This window comes from Chanodichthys erythropterus, chromosome 19 (assembly GCF_024489055.1).
Source record: "Chanodichthys erythropterus isolate Z2021 chromosome 19, ASM2448905v1, whole genome shotgun sequence".
NCBI lineage: Eukaryota > Metazoa > Chordata > Actinopteri > Cypriniformes > Xenocyprididae > Chanodichthys > Chanodichthys erythropterus.
In genome coordinates, this window is record NC_090239.1 from 13179657 (window position 1) to 13192505 (window position 12849).

At 35.3% G+C, this 12849-nt stretch overlaps 1 protein-coding gene across 2 annotated transcripts; it reads right to left on the reverse strand.

Annotated features, from left to right (window-relative positions):
• Positions 1-1891: 1891 nt before the first annotated feature.
• Positions 1892-8820, reverse strand: cdk5rap3 (CDK5 regulatory subunit associated protein 3). Of its 2 annotated transcripts, none has more exons than XM_067369473.1 (14): positions 8710-8741; positions 8371-8416; positions 8098-8229; positions 7883-7983; positions 6772-6820; positions 6495-6673; positions 6278-6414; positions 5706-5850; positions 4227-4334; positions 4046-4127; positions 3191-3279; positions 2897-3102; positions 2562-2733; positions 1892-2229 (listed from the first exon to the last, which is right to left on the reverse strand). In XM_067369473.1, exons 1-14 carry the CDS (start codon positions 8713-8715, stop codon positions 2164-2166), a joined length of 1518 nt encoding a protein of 505 aa, XP_067225574.1. In that variant the 5' UTR covers positions 8716-8741; the 3' UTR covers positions 1892-2163. The 2 variants fall into 2 exon arrangements, with proteins under 2 accessions (XP_067225574.1, XP_067225573.1); XM_067369472.1 differs by having other exon boundaries at positions 1894-2229; positions 8371-8419; positions 8710-8820.
• Between the last annotated feature and the right edge of the window lie 4029 nt (positions 8821-12849).

Genomic DNA, 12849 nt, shown 5'->3' on the forward strand with positions numbered 1-12849 from the left:
ACACAAATTAAGATATTTTAGTTAATTAATCCGATGGCTCCGTGAGGCCTCCATAGGGAGCAATGACATTTCCTCTCTCAAGATCCATAAAGGTACTAAAAACATATTTAAATCGGTTCATGTGAGTACAGTGGCTCAATATTAATATTATAAAGCAACGAGAATATTTTTTTTTGTATTCCAATGTTAGCTTCACTTCCGGTCTTATGAGATACCTTCCTCAGATCGATTTTTGAAGGAAGCATAGATGTATCCTTAGCTGCCTTTGATATCCCACAATCCTGTGCTTTCCATTCTGTGACAGTTGAGCTAGAAAAATAATGATGGCGTCCGAAAGTTGCGTTTGGTGCTCAGTTTGTGTATAAATGTATGATTTTGATCAACATATTTCAATTTTGATATCATTTCTATCGAGAAATTACTACTGTAGTAATTAAATATTTGTTTAGTTCTCACCAAAGCTCGCGCTATATTGCTGTAGATCATTAAACTGTTACGCTGCCTCAGAAGTCTGTCCGAAATCAATTTCGTGAGGTACCTTCATGCACAAACACTGCTGTACAAGTCATTCTCTTATAAGACAGCGAGGCAGCAAAACAGCTACCTAGTTTTTTTGGACGCAGCCACTGTCTTGACTAAAATCATCAGTTTTGACAATTTGTTGACAGGACATTGTTGACAATCTTATTACAATGAACTATCAAAAATTAAATGCTTAGATGTGCCCCATATTTTGCATGTCACCACATTACAAGATTATTAAAATATGTTATCTATAGGTTTTACAAAGATTACAAGTAGTGTTGACTGCTTCCATCAAGCTCAACCCAAATTAATGTATGAAGAGAAAAAAATATCTGAATCATTTTGGTAACACTTTACTTCAAAGGATTAATTCACTCCAGAATTAATATTTCCTGATAATGTACTCACCCCCATGTCATCCAAGATGTCCATGTTTTTCTTTCTTCAGTTGAAAAGAAATTAAGGTTTTTGAGGAAAACATTCTCCATATAGAGGACTTCAACGGGGACCAATGGGTTGAAGGTCCAAATTGCAGTTTCAGTGCAGCTTCAAAGGGCTCTACATGATCCCAGCCAAGGAATAAGGGTCTTATCTAGCGAAACGATCGGTCATTTTTCTAAAAAAAAGCATAGGCGGAAGTACCAACCCAGTGTTTTCAAAGTGAACATGCAAAGGTTATGTCAAACGGCCTTTACAAAAAAAAAATACAAAAAAAAATAGGTAAGACACTTGTTCCTTGTCTGGGATTGTGTAGAGTGATTTGAAGCGGCACTGAAACAGCAATTTGGACCTTCAGCCCACTGGTCCCCATTGTAGTCCACTATACAGAGAAAAATCCTGGAATGTTTTCCTCAAAAACCTTAATTTCTTTTCAACTGAAGAAAGTAAAAACAGGAACCTCTTGGATGACATAAAGTGATTAAAATTTATTTCTGAAGGGAACTAATCCTTTAAGGTGAGAGTTACACATTACTACACATACTTACTATAGTAATAACAGTAATTATGCATAATTACAAGTAACTAATCATAAACCTAACCTTAACACTATAGTAAGTACATGTAGTTATTTAATATTACTCACCCACATTTTTTCTTTAAGGGAAATATGTTAATCAACATCTACAAACCAACATTTTTTATCATACACTTAACAAGTCACCCCTGCAGTGACAGCTAAATTTGCACTCCTGTCCTGTTTTTTTTTTTTTTTAATAATTCAGAATTTTTTATATTTAATATTCATTTATTTTTTAAATAGTTTATTACTGTATTGTACATTTGAAAACATTTTTTTTTTTTTTTTAAAAAGATGGCCTTCTGAACTCATTTCACGGAAGGCGTGTGTTTGTTCTTTACACACACACACACACAACAAAAAGGTTAGCAATTGTATATTTAAATGTTGCCTTCTTAAGACTGTTAATTTACTGAAATCAGCACTTCAAACAAATGAGGCCAGCTGTGCAAGCACAAGTTATTTACAGGCGCCTTTGAATATTCAAGGTGCTGTGATTGCAATAATTTTATTCCACCATAAAAAGGAATCACCACAAAACAATAACCCACCTGATTTAAATGAGAAAAAATTTATTTATGAAATGATACATCTGCGCAGCATGTAAATACTCCTCTTGGTCACACTTGAACTCCCATGAGGTTGACAGGCCGGTTGTTGTATCTTTTTGAGATGTCAGCTTCAATCTGTATGTGAGAGAGAGACAGACATAAAAAGTGGAAGCTTTCTTTGTATTCTCAGCCAATCCAGGAATTCATCTTCAGTGAATGTTATGTCCATCATGATGCTTTTGTGCTCTATTAACCTCATTTCTCTTTACATTTAACACACTTGTCAAGCATCGGCTCCTTTTAGATAGTAGGGAGGAGTGTGAACGTGAGGTGCTATTTTCACTTTAGTAAAAAGTAAAAGAAGTTGCAGGTTCATACGGCATGCTTCTATTAATACAACAAATGTATTATGATAAACCTGTACTGAAACAAATCCGCAAACACATCATTATAAAAAGTTACTCTACCAGTTTCTGGAGCTCCTTGGTGCGTGCAACCAGCAGATCAATGCGCGGCTCCAGCTTGGCCTGTTCTTCCAGAGCCTCCTGTCGCTTTTCAGCCAGCGTGCCACGCTTCAACACCAAGATATCAGCCTGTTTGAGTTTCTGCCGCAGTAACTCGGAAACACGCTCCACGTAGCTGAGACACAAACACACGCAACACCAGATTTATCATTATCTGACAAAGATTTCAGCTACATGTTCTTGAACAACATTTAGTATTTTTTAAAACCTGACTGGTAATATTGGCTAAGAGATGAAGTGCATTTCTGCAGGTGAAAAGTTTGAGAGGGTGTAATTACCGTGGTGACGCTTGGATCATGAAGAGATGCTGCATTCGTACTGAGGTGAGCCCATTCAGCAGCTCACGCACCTCTGCCAGCATGACCTGCACACGCTCGGCAGTCTGAGCCTGGATCACTGAGGGAGCGAGCTGGAACTGACTCATGGCCACCAAATCACCTTCTTCGTGCATCTCACTGAGCCGCTGACACAGGAACATTTCCAACTAACCCACAGAAACAAAACAAATGAGTTCGGTTTGGTAAAAATGAAATGTTATTCTGTCTAATACTAATAATATTGAGCAGCTGTACCTCCATCAGCTCGTTTATGAACTGGCTACGTGTCTGTGAGTTTTCCAGAAGAGAAAGAGCATCTTCACCTCTGGCAACACCGTCAGGACCTGCAAAAGTAAAAGTATTGAGACCTACAACCAAGTCCAGATCAAATCTGCAGACATTGGAGTGTTGTATTCTGATTTTCAGAGAATGTAAGAATGTGTTTCATTGTGCCTGCTTGTAAGAAATCTCACATTAAAACAATTAGCTCATCGTGATGTTTATTATTATGTTTTTTATTATTATAAAGCACTAAAACTCAAAATTATTCTAATTTAATCACAGTAAGATGTTATGTTGTTTCTCTCTCTTATGTTTGCCAAGGAAGCAACTGTTTGATCAAAATTACATAAATTGTAAAATATTACTGCAATTCAAATAAACTGTTTTCTATTTCAATATATTTTAAAACGTAATTTATTTCTGTGATGGCAAAGCTGAATTTTCACCATAATTAGTCCAGACTTCAGTGTCCCATGATCCTTCAGAAAGCTCAAGGAACATTTCTTAATATTATCAATGTTGAAAACAGTTGTGAAGCTTAATATTTTTGTGGAAACCTTAAAAAAAAAAACAGTTTCAGGATTCTATGAAGAATAGAAAGTTCAAAGGAACAGCATTTATTTCAAATATAAATCGTATTATTATAAATATGTTTACTGCCACTTTTGATTGATTTAATGCATCTTTGCTAAATAAAAGTATTAATTTCTTTAAAAAAAAATCCTACTGACACCAAACTTTTGAACAGTAGTGTAAATTTATAATATAAATTCTCAGTGTTCATGTACACACATCTATAGTTAATTTCAGTGAATTCAACACACTTACAGTCTGTGCCCACATCCACAACTTCGATTTCCAAGGGGGCAGATTCAGATTCTCCCCAGTCAATATCACCCGCAACTGTTTCCTAAAGTTGATTGGTAGAATGTTTTAATTCTATATAATGAGGGGTTTGAAAATGTTATAATCAAATGTTAAAATTTTAATATTTGTTCTAAATACTTGCCTCATTGCCAGACTCAAGACTAACACCCCAGTCCACACCATCCTCAACAGAGATCCCAAAATTAACCTCTTCAGTACCAGCACCGCCGCCAAGGTCACCCCAGTCAATCTGCACAAAACAAGAATGACAGATGCGAGAGGTGTTTTGTTAAAGGTGCCCTCGAATGAAAAATTGAATTTATCTTGGCATGGTTAAATAACAAGAGTTCAGTACATGGAAATGACATACAGTGAGTCTCAAACTCCATTGTTTCCTCCTTATATAAATCTCATTTATTTAAAAGACCTCTGAAGAACAGGTGAATCTCAACATAACACCGACTGTTACGTAACAGTCGGGGTGTACGCCCCCAATATTTGCATATGCCAGCCCATGTTCCCAACATTATGAAAGGCATTAGACAAGGGCAGCCAGTATTAACATCTGGATCTGTGCACAGCCGAATCATCAGATTAGGTAAGAAAGCAAGGACAATAGCGAAAAATGGCAGATGGAGCAATAATAACTGACATGATCCATGATATCATGATATTTTTAGTGATATTTGTAAACTGTTTCTAAATGTTTCGTTAGCATGTTGCTAATGTACTGTTAAATGTGGTTAAAGTTACCATCGTTTCTTACTGTATTCACGAGACTGTCGTTATTTTCATTTTTAAACACTTGCAGTCTGTATAATGCATAAACACAACTTCATTCTTTATAAATCTCTCCAACAGTGTAGCATTAGCCGTTAGCCACAGAGCACAGCCTCAAATTCATTCAGAATCTATGTTAACAATATAACAGTATACAATACACACATAATCCGACGCATACATGCCGCATGCATGACGAACACTTTGTAAAGATCCATTTGAGCATTATATTAGCTGTGTAAACTTTGTTTATGCACTGTTTAAGGCAAGCGCGAGCTCCGTGGGCGGGGAGCGTCAGCATTTAAAGGGGCCGCACAGCATAAATCGGCTCATATTTACTGATGCCCCAAAATAGGCAGTTAAAAAAAAAAAAAAAAAAAAAATCTATGGGGTATTTTGAGCTGAAACTTCACAGACACATTCAGGGGACACCTTAGACTTATATTACATCTTGTAAAAAAATGTTCGATGGCACCTTTAAAACACTGATCCCTTGCTTGCTTTAATTTACAGATGTCCTATGAACACCATGTAAAAATGGTGCACCATTAAAGTCAACATGTAAATTGAAATTCTCTTTGTTATGGAATATTGCATACAACATCACTTGCAACAACATCTCTTCTTTTCTCTGAGGGTAGAACGACCTGTCACTCACATGGCATCACAGCAATAACAAACCACAACCATTCAATGATCCAGTCATTTCCTGATGAACAGAATCAAGTCCTGACCTATATTATTTTTCCTGTTCGAGAAGCTGTTTCATTCGGATATTGTACGTCACAATTGGGAAGAAAAGACTATTGCAACTTTTGTTTCAAACCTAAATCAGACTTACCGTCTCCTCTGTGACAACATCAGGTGGGGCTTCCTCCATTACAGGTCTCTCTACAACCGTGGGCACATTTCCTGTCTTCCACTCATATAAAGTTGTGTTTCCTTTGCTCTGGACAAACCTCAGCATGGGCAGTACAACCTCAGACCTGAAAAAGGAAGTCGAATATTACAAGCTCAAATTTACATTTCTGTTATTACAACATCATTAGGGTTATGTTGGAGATCAATCAAAAGCATGAATACAGGTATATAAAGAACAGCAGCTTTAAGGTTCATTTACACCAAGAACAATAATTAAAAAGATAAGTATATTAGCATCCACAACAAGACACAGTAATATTCTGTTTGGTCAATGTTTTTAACTTTCATCAGCTGGAAAAAAACATGATTCCATCAATATTGTTTCACTGTGTCATTATTGTTATAGTTGTGGGAAGTGGAAATAGTGAATATCTGCAAATAAGTCTAAACATATCTTTTTTAGAACTATAACTTGATCGTTATAATTATTGTCTTTGGTGTGAACGGGCCTTTATTTATGCGATATTTAAAATGACAGGAAGTGACACTCACCAGTCACTGATAAAGTTTGTGAAGGCTGAGTAAAACTCTATTGCTTCCTTCAGACACGCTGCTTTTTTACCAGTTTCTTCTAAAACTACAGGCAGATCTTTAACCAGTGCTTGTATCTCTCTTGCCACATTTTCCCCCTGTGAAATATGTCATAGTATGTGTAAATGCTATTGAACTATGTTAGAATAAATGAAAATAAAATTAATTGTTGACTCACCCTTATCCCATACTGTTTACAGGCAGCATAATAGCGTTCCCTCATGTCGGCGGAACCACTCTGACACTCCAGTTCCCGTCGGCTCAGTTCCTGCTGCAGCTGCTGAGCTTTAGACACCTGCTTCCTTAGAGCAGGACCTTCATAACTTACACTACGAATCAATATACTGGCCACTTCAGCTGGGGTTAAACACACACACAAACAAATGTCAATGTTTGCATAACTTTAAAAAACGTAATAGTTATTTTTGCCTTAAACAATTTTGATTATTTCTTACCTAAATAGACATTGTCTTTTTCATACATGGACACTATCTCTTGCCAGTCCTGTTGATGTAAAATATAAAAGTTGAAAAACTAAAATAAATTGGAAATGTTGCCTTGTCAATAAACTGAAGTACTAAAATTAAAATAAAACTATAAATTGAAAAAAAGACAGAAGAAAACCTAATAAAATGACAAAAGCACGTAACAAAATGACTAAAAATTAAACTAAAATTAACATGAAAACTAAAAAGTTATTTTTCTATATTAATATTAAATTCTAAAGCTAAAAACTAAAATCTAATATTAATAAAAACATTTATAAAACTAAAATAACACTGTGCAGCATATATTATTTTTTTTTTGCATTATTATTATGAACATTAAAGGGATAGTTCACCCAAAAATGAAAATTCTGTCATTTATTACTCACCCTCATGCCATTCCACACCCAAAAAACCTTCGTTAATCTTCGGAACACAAATTAAGATATTTTGGTTGAAATCCGATGACTCCGTGAGGCCTCCATAGGAAGCAATGTCACTTCTTCTGTTAAGATCCATAAAGGTACTAAAAACATATTTAAATCAGTTTATCTGAGTATATTATTAATATTATAAAGCGATGAGAATATTTTTGGTGCACCAAAAAACAAAAAAGAATAACAACTTATTTAGTGATGGCCGACTTCAAAACACTGCTTCAGGAAGCATCGGAGCACAAATGAATCAGTGTATCGAATCATGATTCAGATCGCGTGTCAAACTGCCAACGGCTGAAATCATGTGACTTTGGCGCTCTGAACCACTGATTCGACACGCTGATTCATTATTCTCCGAATCTTCCTGAACCACTGTACTCACATGAACCGATTTAAATATGTTTTTAGTACATCATTAATGGATCTTGAGAGAGGAAATGTCATTGCTCCCTATGGAGGCCTCACAGAGCCATCAGATTTCAACAAAAATATCTCAATTTGCCTTCCAAAGATTAAAGAAGGTCTCACAGGTCTGGAACGGCATAAGCGTGAGCAATAAATGACGGTTTTGGGTGAACTAACCCTTTAAGAGTGATAAACTACACATTAAAAGAAAACTGAACAGCGGAGAGATGCATGATCACCTTCATCCTTTGTGATGAATATCTGCCAAAAATATTTTTGGTGGAGGCTTCTGTTCCTTTCAATATTTCAATTATTTGTAAGCAATGGAAATAGTGAATATCTGCAAAAGAAACAATAAATGGGTATGGACATATCCAAAAATAAATAAAAAACAGAAAACAGTCATACAAACAAGACATGTGATTGTATTATTATAATTATTATTAAGTTTTACATGAGCCGGAGAGCAGTTGTTTGATCTCCTCATTTTCTGGCATATCCTGAATGGCAACATTGATTTTCTCTCTAATGGTCATAACTGCACTTTGCCATTTCAGCGTGCAGTGCCTCCGGTCCACCAACCAGTCTGAATGATGGAGACAAGGTTAATATTAAATACATCTTTGTCAAGATCTAAACTACTACTACTACTATCAACACAAGCAATATAACTACAAACCATATGCTAAAGAATGTGTCTGTATACATAAATGCAGGTATGCCTTACCCAAGAGTTTACTGGTTTGGATGTCAATAGGGAGATTCTGGATGCTCTGCTAAAATGGATTTTAATAACAAAGGTAAATTATACAGTCACATCAACTTTTTGCACATTATTATGTTCTTATAATCTTACTGAAAGAACTAAGCAAAATAGAGATTTAAGGCTAGTAAATAATGCAGTCTTTATATATTAATAAAGGAAAAGAACTATGCAAAGATACACAATAATATTCTTTAAAATGATTATGACAGCTTGTGTCTACAAGCATGATGACTTTTCTTTAAACAAGGAGTACAAGACGGTTAGACTCAATTTTAACAAGAGAATATTTTTTTTTTTTACCTCCATTGCGACCGTGGTTGTCGTTATTTTGCTAAAAGAATAACTAAAACGACTCCATAATTAAACATTAAACCGATGAGATGCAGCTCAAGTTTATATTTCCACTGACACGTACATACACAACTGACCAATCAGCGCACACGACACTGCTGTGTCAAACACACCGCCTGCTGAAAGACCAATGAACTAGACGTATAGAGCAGCCGTTAATCATCACTTCCTTGTAAAGCCAAAATAATAGTCACTAGCTTCTAGCGTTACATTTTATTTTACTGTTATGTATGTCCCGTTTCAGTTTTGCATGTTCATAAATTTTAAAAATGCACTTTTTAAAAGGTTAATAATTTAATAATTAATTATTCACAAGGCTGTAAATCCAAACTCATTCCTAAAATGTTTGCAAAAGATTTATTTCCACTTCAGAAAATCCATCAACAAAACATTTCATATATATATATATATATATATATATATATATATATATATATATATATATATATATATATATATATATATATATATATTTTTTTTTTTAATTGTTTTGGATAAATTGTATTTATTTTTAATGTCGAATTTTGATATGAATTAATAATGATTAAAGAAATAACACCAACTATCTCACTTTTCAGAAGGTAAACCTGAAACAAATGACTAAATGACTTCTCTGATAAATGACAGATATTGTTTTTTAATGAAAATCTCGACCAATTATGTCTTCAGAAACAAAAATAATAAAAGATAATGATAGAAGTACCAGATTTTTGATGATTTATTTAAGGATGTGTTTTAACTTAAATACTTTGCTTTTCTTCTAGGCTATTTATTTACATAGATCCATGTGTTTATTGTACTTTGCCCTTATATTATTTTATCTTATTCGAGATACGATACGAATATGTTTTCCCTGTTCATGTATGTACTGATTTGCTCTGTAATAAAAAAAAAAAAACAACAACAACAAATGACAAACAGTAGAAAAAGAAGACCACTAGATGGCGCGACTTCCTTTATATTGACAACAGTTTCAATACAGTTGACTGAGAAAAAACATAATCCATTCTGTCATACTCGTAAACAGACCCGGCGACAGATAATAACAGCATGAAATAATAATTTTAGCTTTTCTTGCATCATATGCATTGGACTTGTGCTTATTTTCTATTATGCTTCTTGCAAAATTCATGAGGCTATTTCAACATACACTTTATGTGTACAAAAATTATGGTAAATATCCTGCTCTTTCCTCAGTTATATTTGAACAAGGTGGTTTTATAGATTTTTTTTGTTTGACGGTTCACAGCACACCTTATCTAATGTGTTCGGCAAAGGGACTTTGGCTGTAAATATGACTGCAGGTGTCTCAAGTGTTTCCAACAAGAGGCTCCTCCCGTCTTTTTTCCGACAGAGCAGATTAAAATCAGCAAAGAAAAGCTGTGATAGTTTAAAGCTTGAAATAAAGGCCAGTGACCCTATTATGCAATGTTAAAATCAAAGATAGGATTGTAGTTTTACTATTTCTTTTAAAAGTTTGTATATCTTGGGCAACTTCTGCAACACTGCTAAGCCTACTTAATAACCAACTTTCCAAGAGGCCTTTGAAAAGAGTCTTACATAGTACTCCAAGCAGTGCTGTTTTAATCACTCCAAAGACTTTTTCAGCACCTTGCCAGGAACAGAAATCTGAATTTTAATCCTAAATCGCTTAAGCTCTTTATTGGTCTTGTGAAGCACAATGGCTGTAACAGTTAAGGGGAACCATAGGCAATGCTTTATTTTCATATTTTTTGAATGACATTCAAACCTGCTCCTATCTCAGCTGGGGATCCAGTATCCGTCTGTGATTTCCCCACATTATGCAAATGCAAGCATCATCTGTCTGGTGGCCTTGCAAAATTAAACATCAGAGGTGAAATTAGGAACAAGCTCAGGTGGCAAACGTCCTTGTTATAAAAATCTCATACAATCCACACAAAAAAATCTTTTTTTTTTGTAAAAACCACATTTAAGAATGCATGTGTGAATAAATACCACTGACCTTTGCATTGGCAGTATGAAAAGCATGTACAATACAAATAAACCAGGTCGAACATATTATGTTTTCTTTGTCAAAAGGTCTATCTATCTATCTATCTATCTATCTATCTATCTATCTATCTATCTATCTATCTATCTATCTATCTATCTATCTATCTATCTATCTATCTATCTATCTATCTATCTATCTATCTATGTCAATTATAAAAACCAAAGAGTGCACAGAATGAAAGGATTGCATTCAAAGAATTACATTGTTGTTTCCTTTGAGTGTGATGCAGCTCATAACACGAGAGTGGACTATGGCCTCTGTAGCTATAGGAAAGATATTTATTTTAATACAAAACTATATGCATAGATTAAAACTGGCATTTATTTACTGTATTGAAATAGTTTCTCTGCAGTCGGTCTTGATTTTCTACCTTTTTGGTTGACCATGCAAATGTTAAACCAACTTCACGCTCCCATGAGGTCGTTCACTCAGATCACCCTCCCTCTTTCGATCACATGGCTGTAACATTTACTCATGTTGCATTGGGCTGGACCTAATGTTCAACTTGGACTGAAACAGTGCATTTGTGTGAGGCTGTATAGGCTGCTGTTTTAGCAAGAGAGGGAGATCAAACAAGACTGATAAAGAGAGAGGGAGGAAGGGAGGGACCAAGAGAGAGGAAGGGGAAAGAGAACACCTGTAGCATGAGATGTTACACTCAAAGCAGACATTCAGAAGGAGGGAGATTAATTAAGAGAAGGGGAAGCAAAAAGGTGAGAAGGTATTAGCAGCTCTCAGCACACTGAACCTGAGTCGGTTAGTGAACACAGGGGTCAGCTTGTTAAAGCGACAATGGTTTAACAACTTCTGGACACCTGTTCATCCAAACCAAGAGCACTTTTGAAAGAAGTGAACACAACTTTTCAGGTGAGGACTGATTAGATGCTCCTTTTGTGTTTTGATGCCAAGTATGAAGTATTGTCGTTGAACTGCATTTGTTTTTGTATTTCTTAATTTTTTTTGCATAGACAAGAAGATTATAGTTAGCATTCTTAGTTTGCCAGGATTTTTTTTTTTTAATCTTAAATGCATGTTTCATAAAATATTGTTCAGTGCAATAAAAAACTGGTCCAACTATTTAAAACAACAGGCATAAAATGAAAGGATTTAAAGTAAAATGAACAAACAGATAGGTCATTTTAAACACAGATTTGAACAGCCTGTTAAGAACAAACGATTCAGTGAAGGCCTCCCTTGAGAGGCTGTAGGCTAAATGGGAAGCTTAAAATGCCATGTTAGGGCCCAGATGAGAGAGATGGGACACAAACGGAGGCAAAATGATGTCCAGGCCTAGACTCGCAGTCAAACTTGACAGCCTCTATGATTGCTCTGAATACGGCATGGCCTAGCTGTCCTTGGGTTAACCTCTCCTCTCTTCAAACCTTTGTATCACCGGGAAGGCTTTGAACTTGGTTAGTGATTTCCTAGGTTTAGACAGGAACATTGTGCTCTCTCTGTGATCTCTGAGGTTCTTTAGTGCTGCTCGGTCACACAAGGAGGAAAACAAAGTAACTTATTATCTAGCTCTAAGGATATACCTCCTGAGTAGCTGAGCGTCTTGTACCCGGTCAGGTGACTTTTAAGAATTAGCTGCAAACTATTAAATACAAATATTTTTATTATTTACTATTTTTGTATTTCCTATAATGCATTTTTATAACGTTTTCTATCAGGTATGAATCAATCTTTGAGTAAAATTCTCAAATGCACATCCATGGGACTTTTTGAGTATGCAGGCTGTGGCTTATAATTCAACATAATCAATAAGCATGAACAATAAAACCATTAAATGAACCTTCACACCACCCTAGCTGAGGAAACCACCTGACTCTCCTAGGATTAAACCTTACAGTCATTTTCAGAGTGCAATAGGATCTCCTACATACATCTACAATCTACTTGGCCACAATAAACTAAGTGCAATTAAGGTGAAAGAGCTGCCTCTAAAAGTGACTGAATCTGGTCCTTATGTAATTGTAGAAGATCAGTGACAAATCCAGTAGAGAGTCTCTGTTACATTTTAAAATGGCCATATTCCCTTCTATTAGAAATGC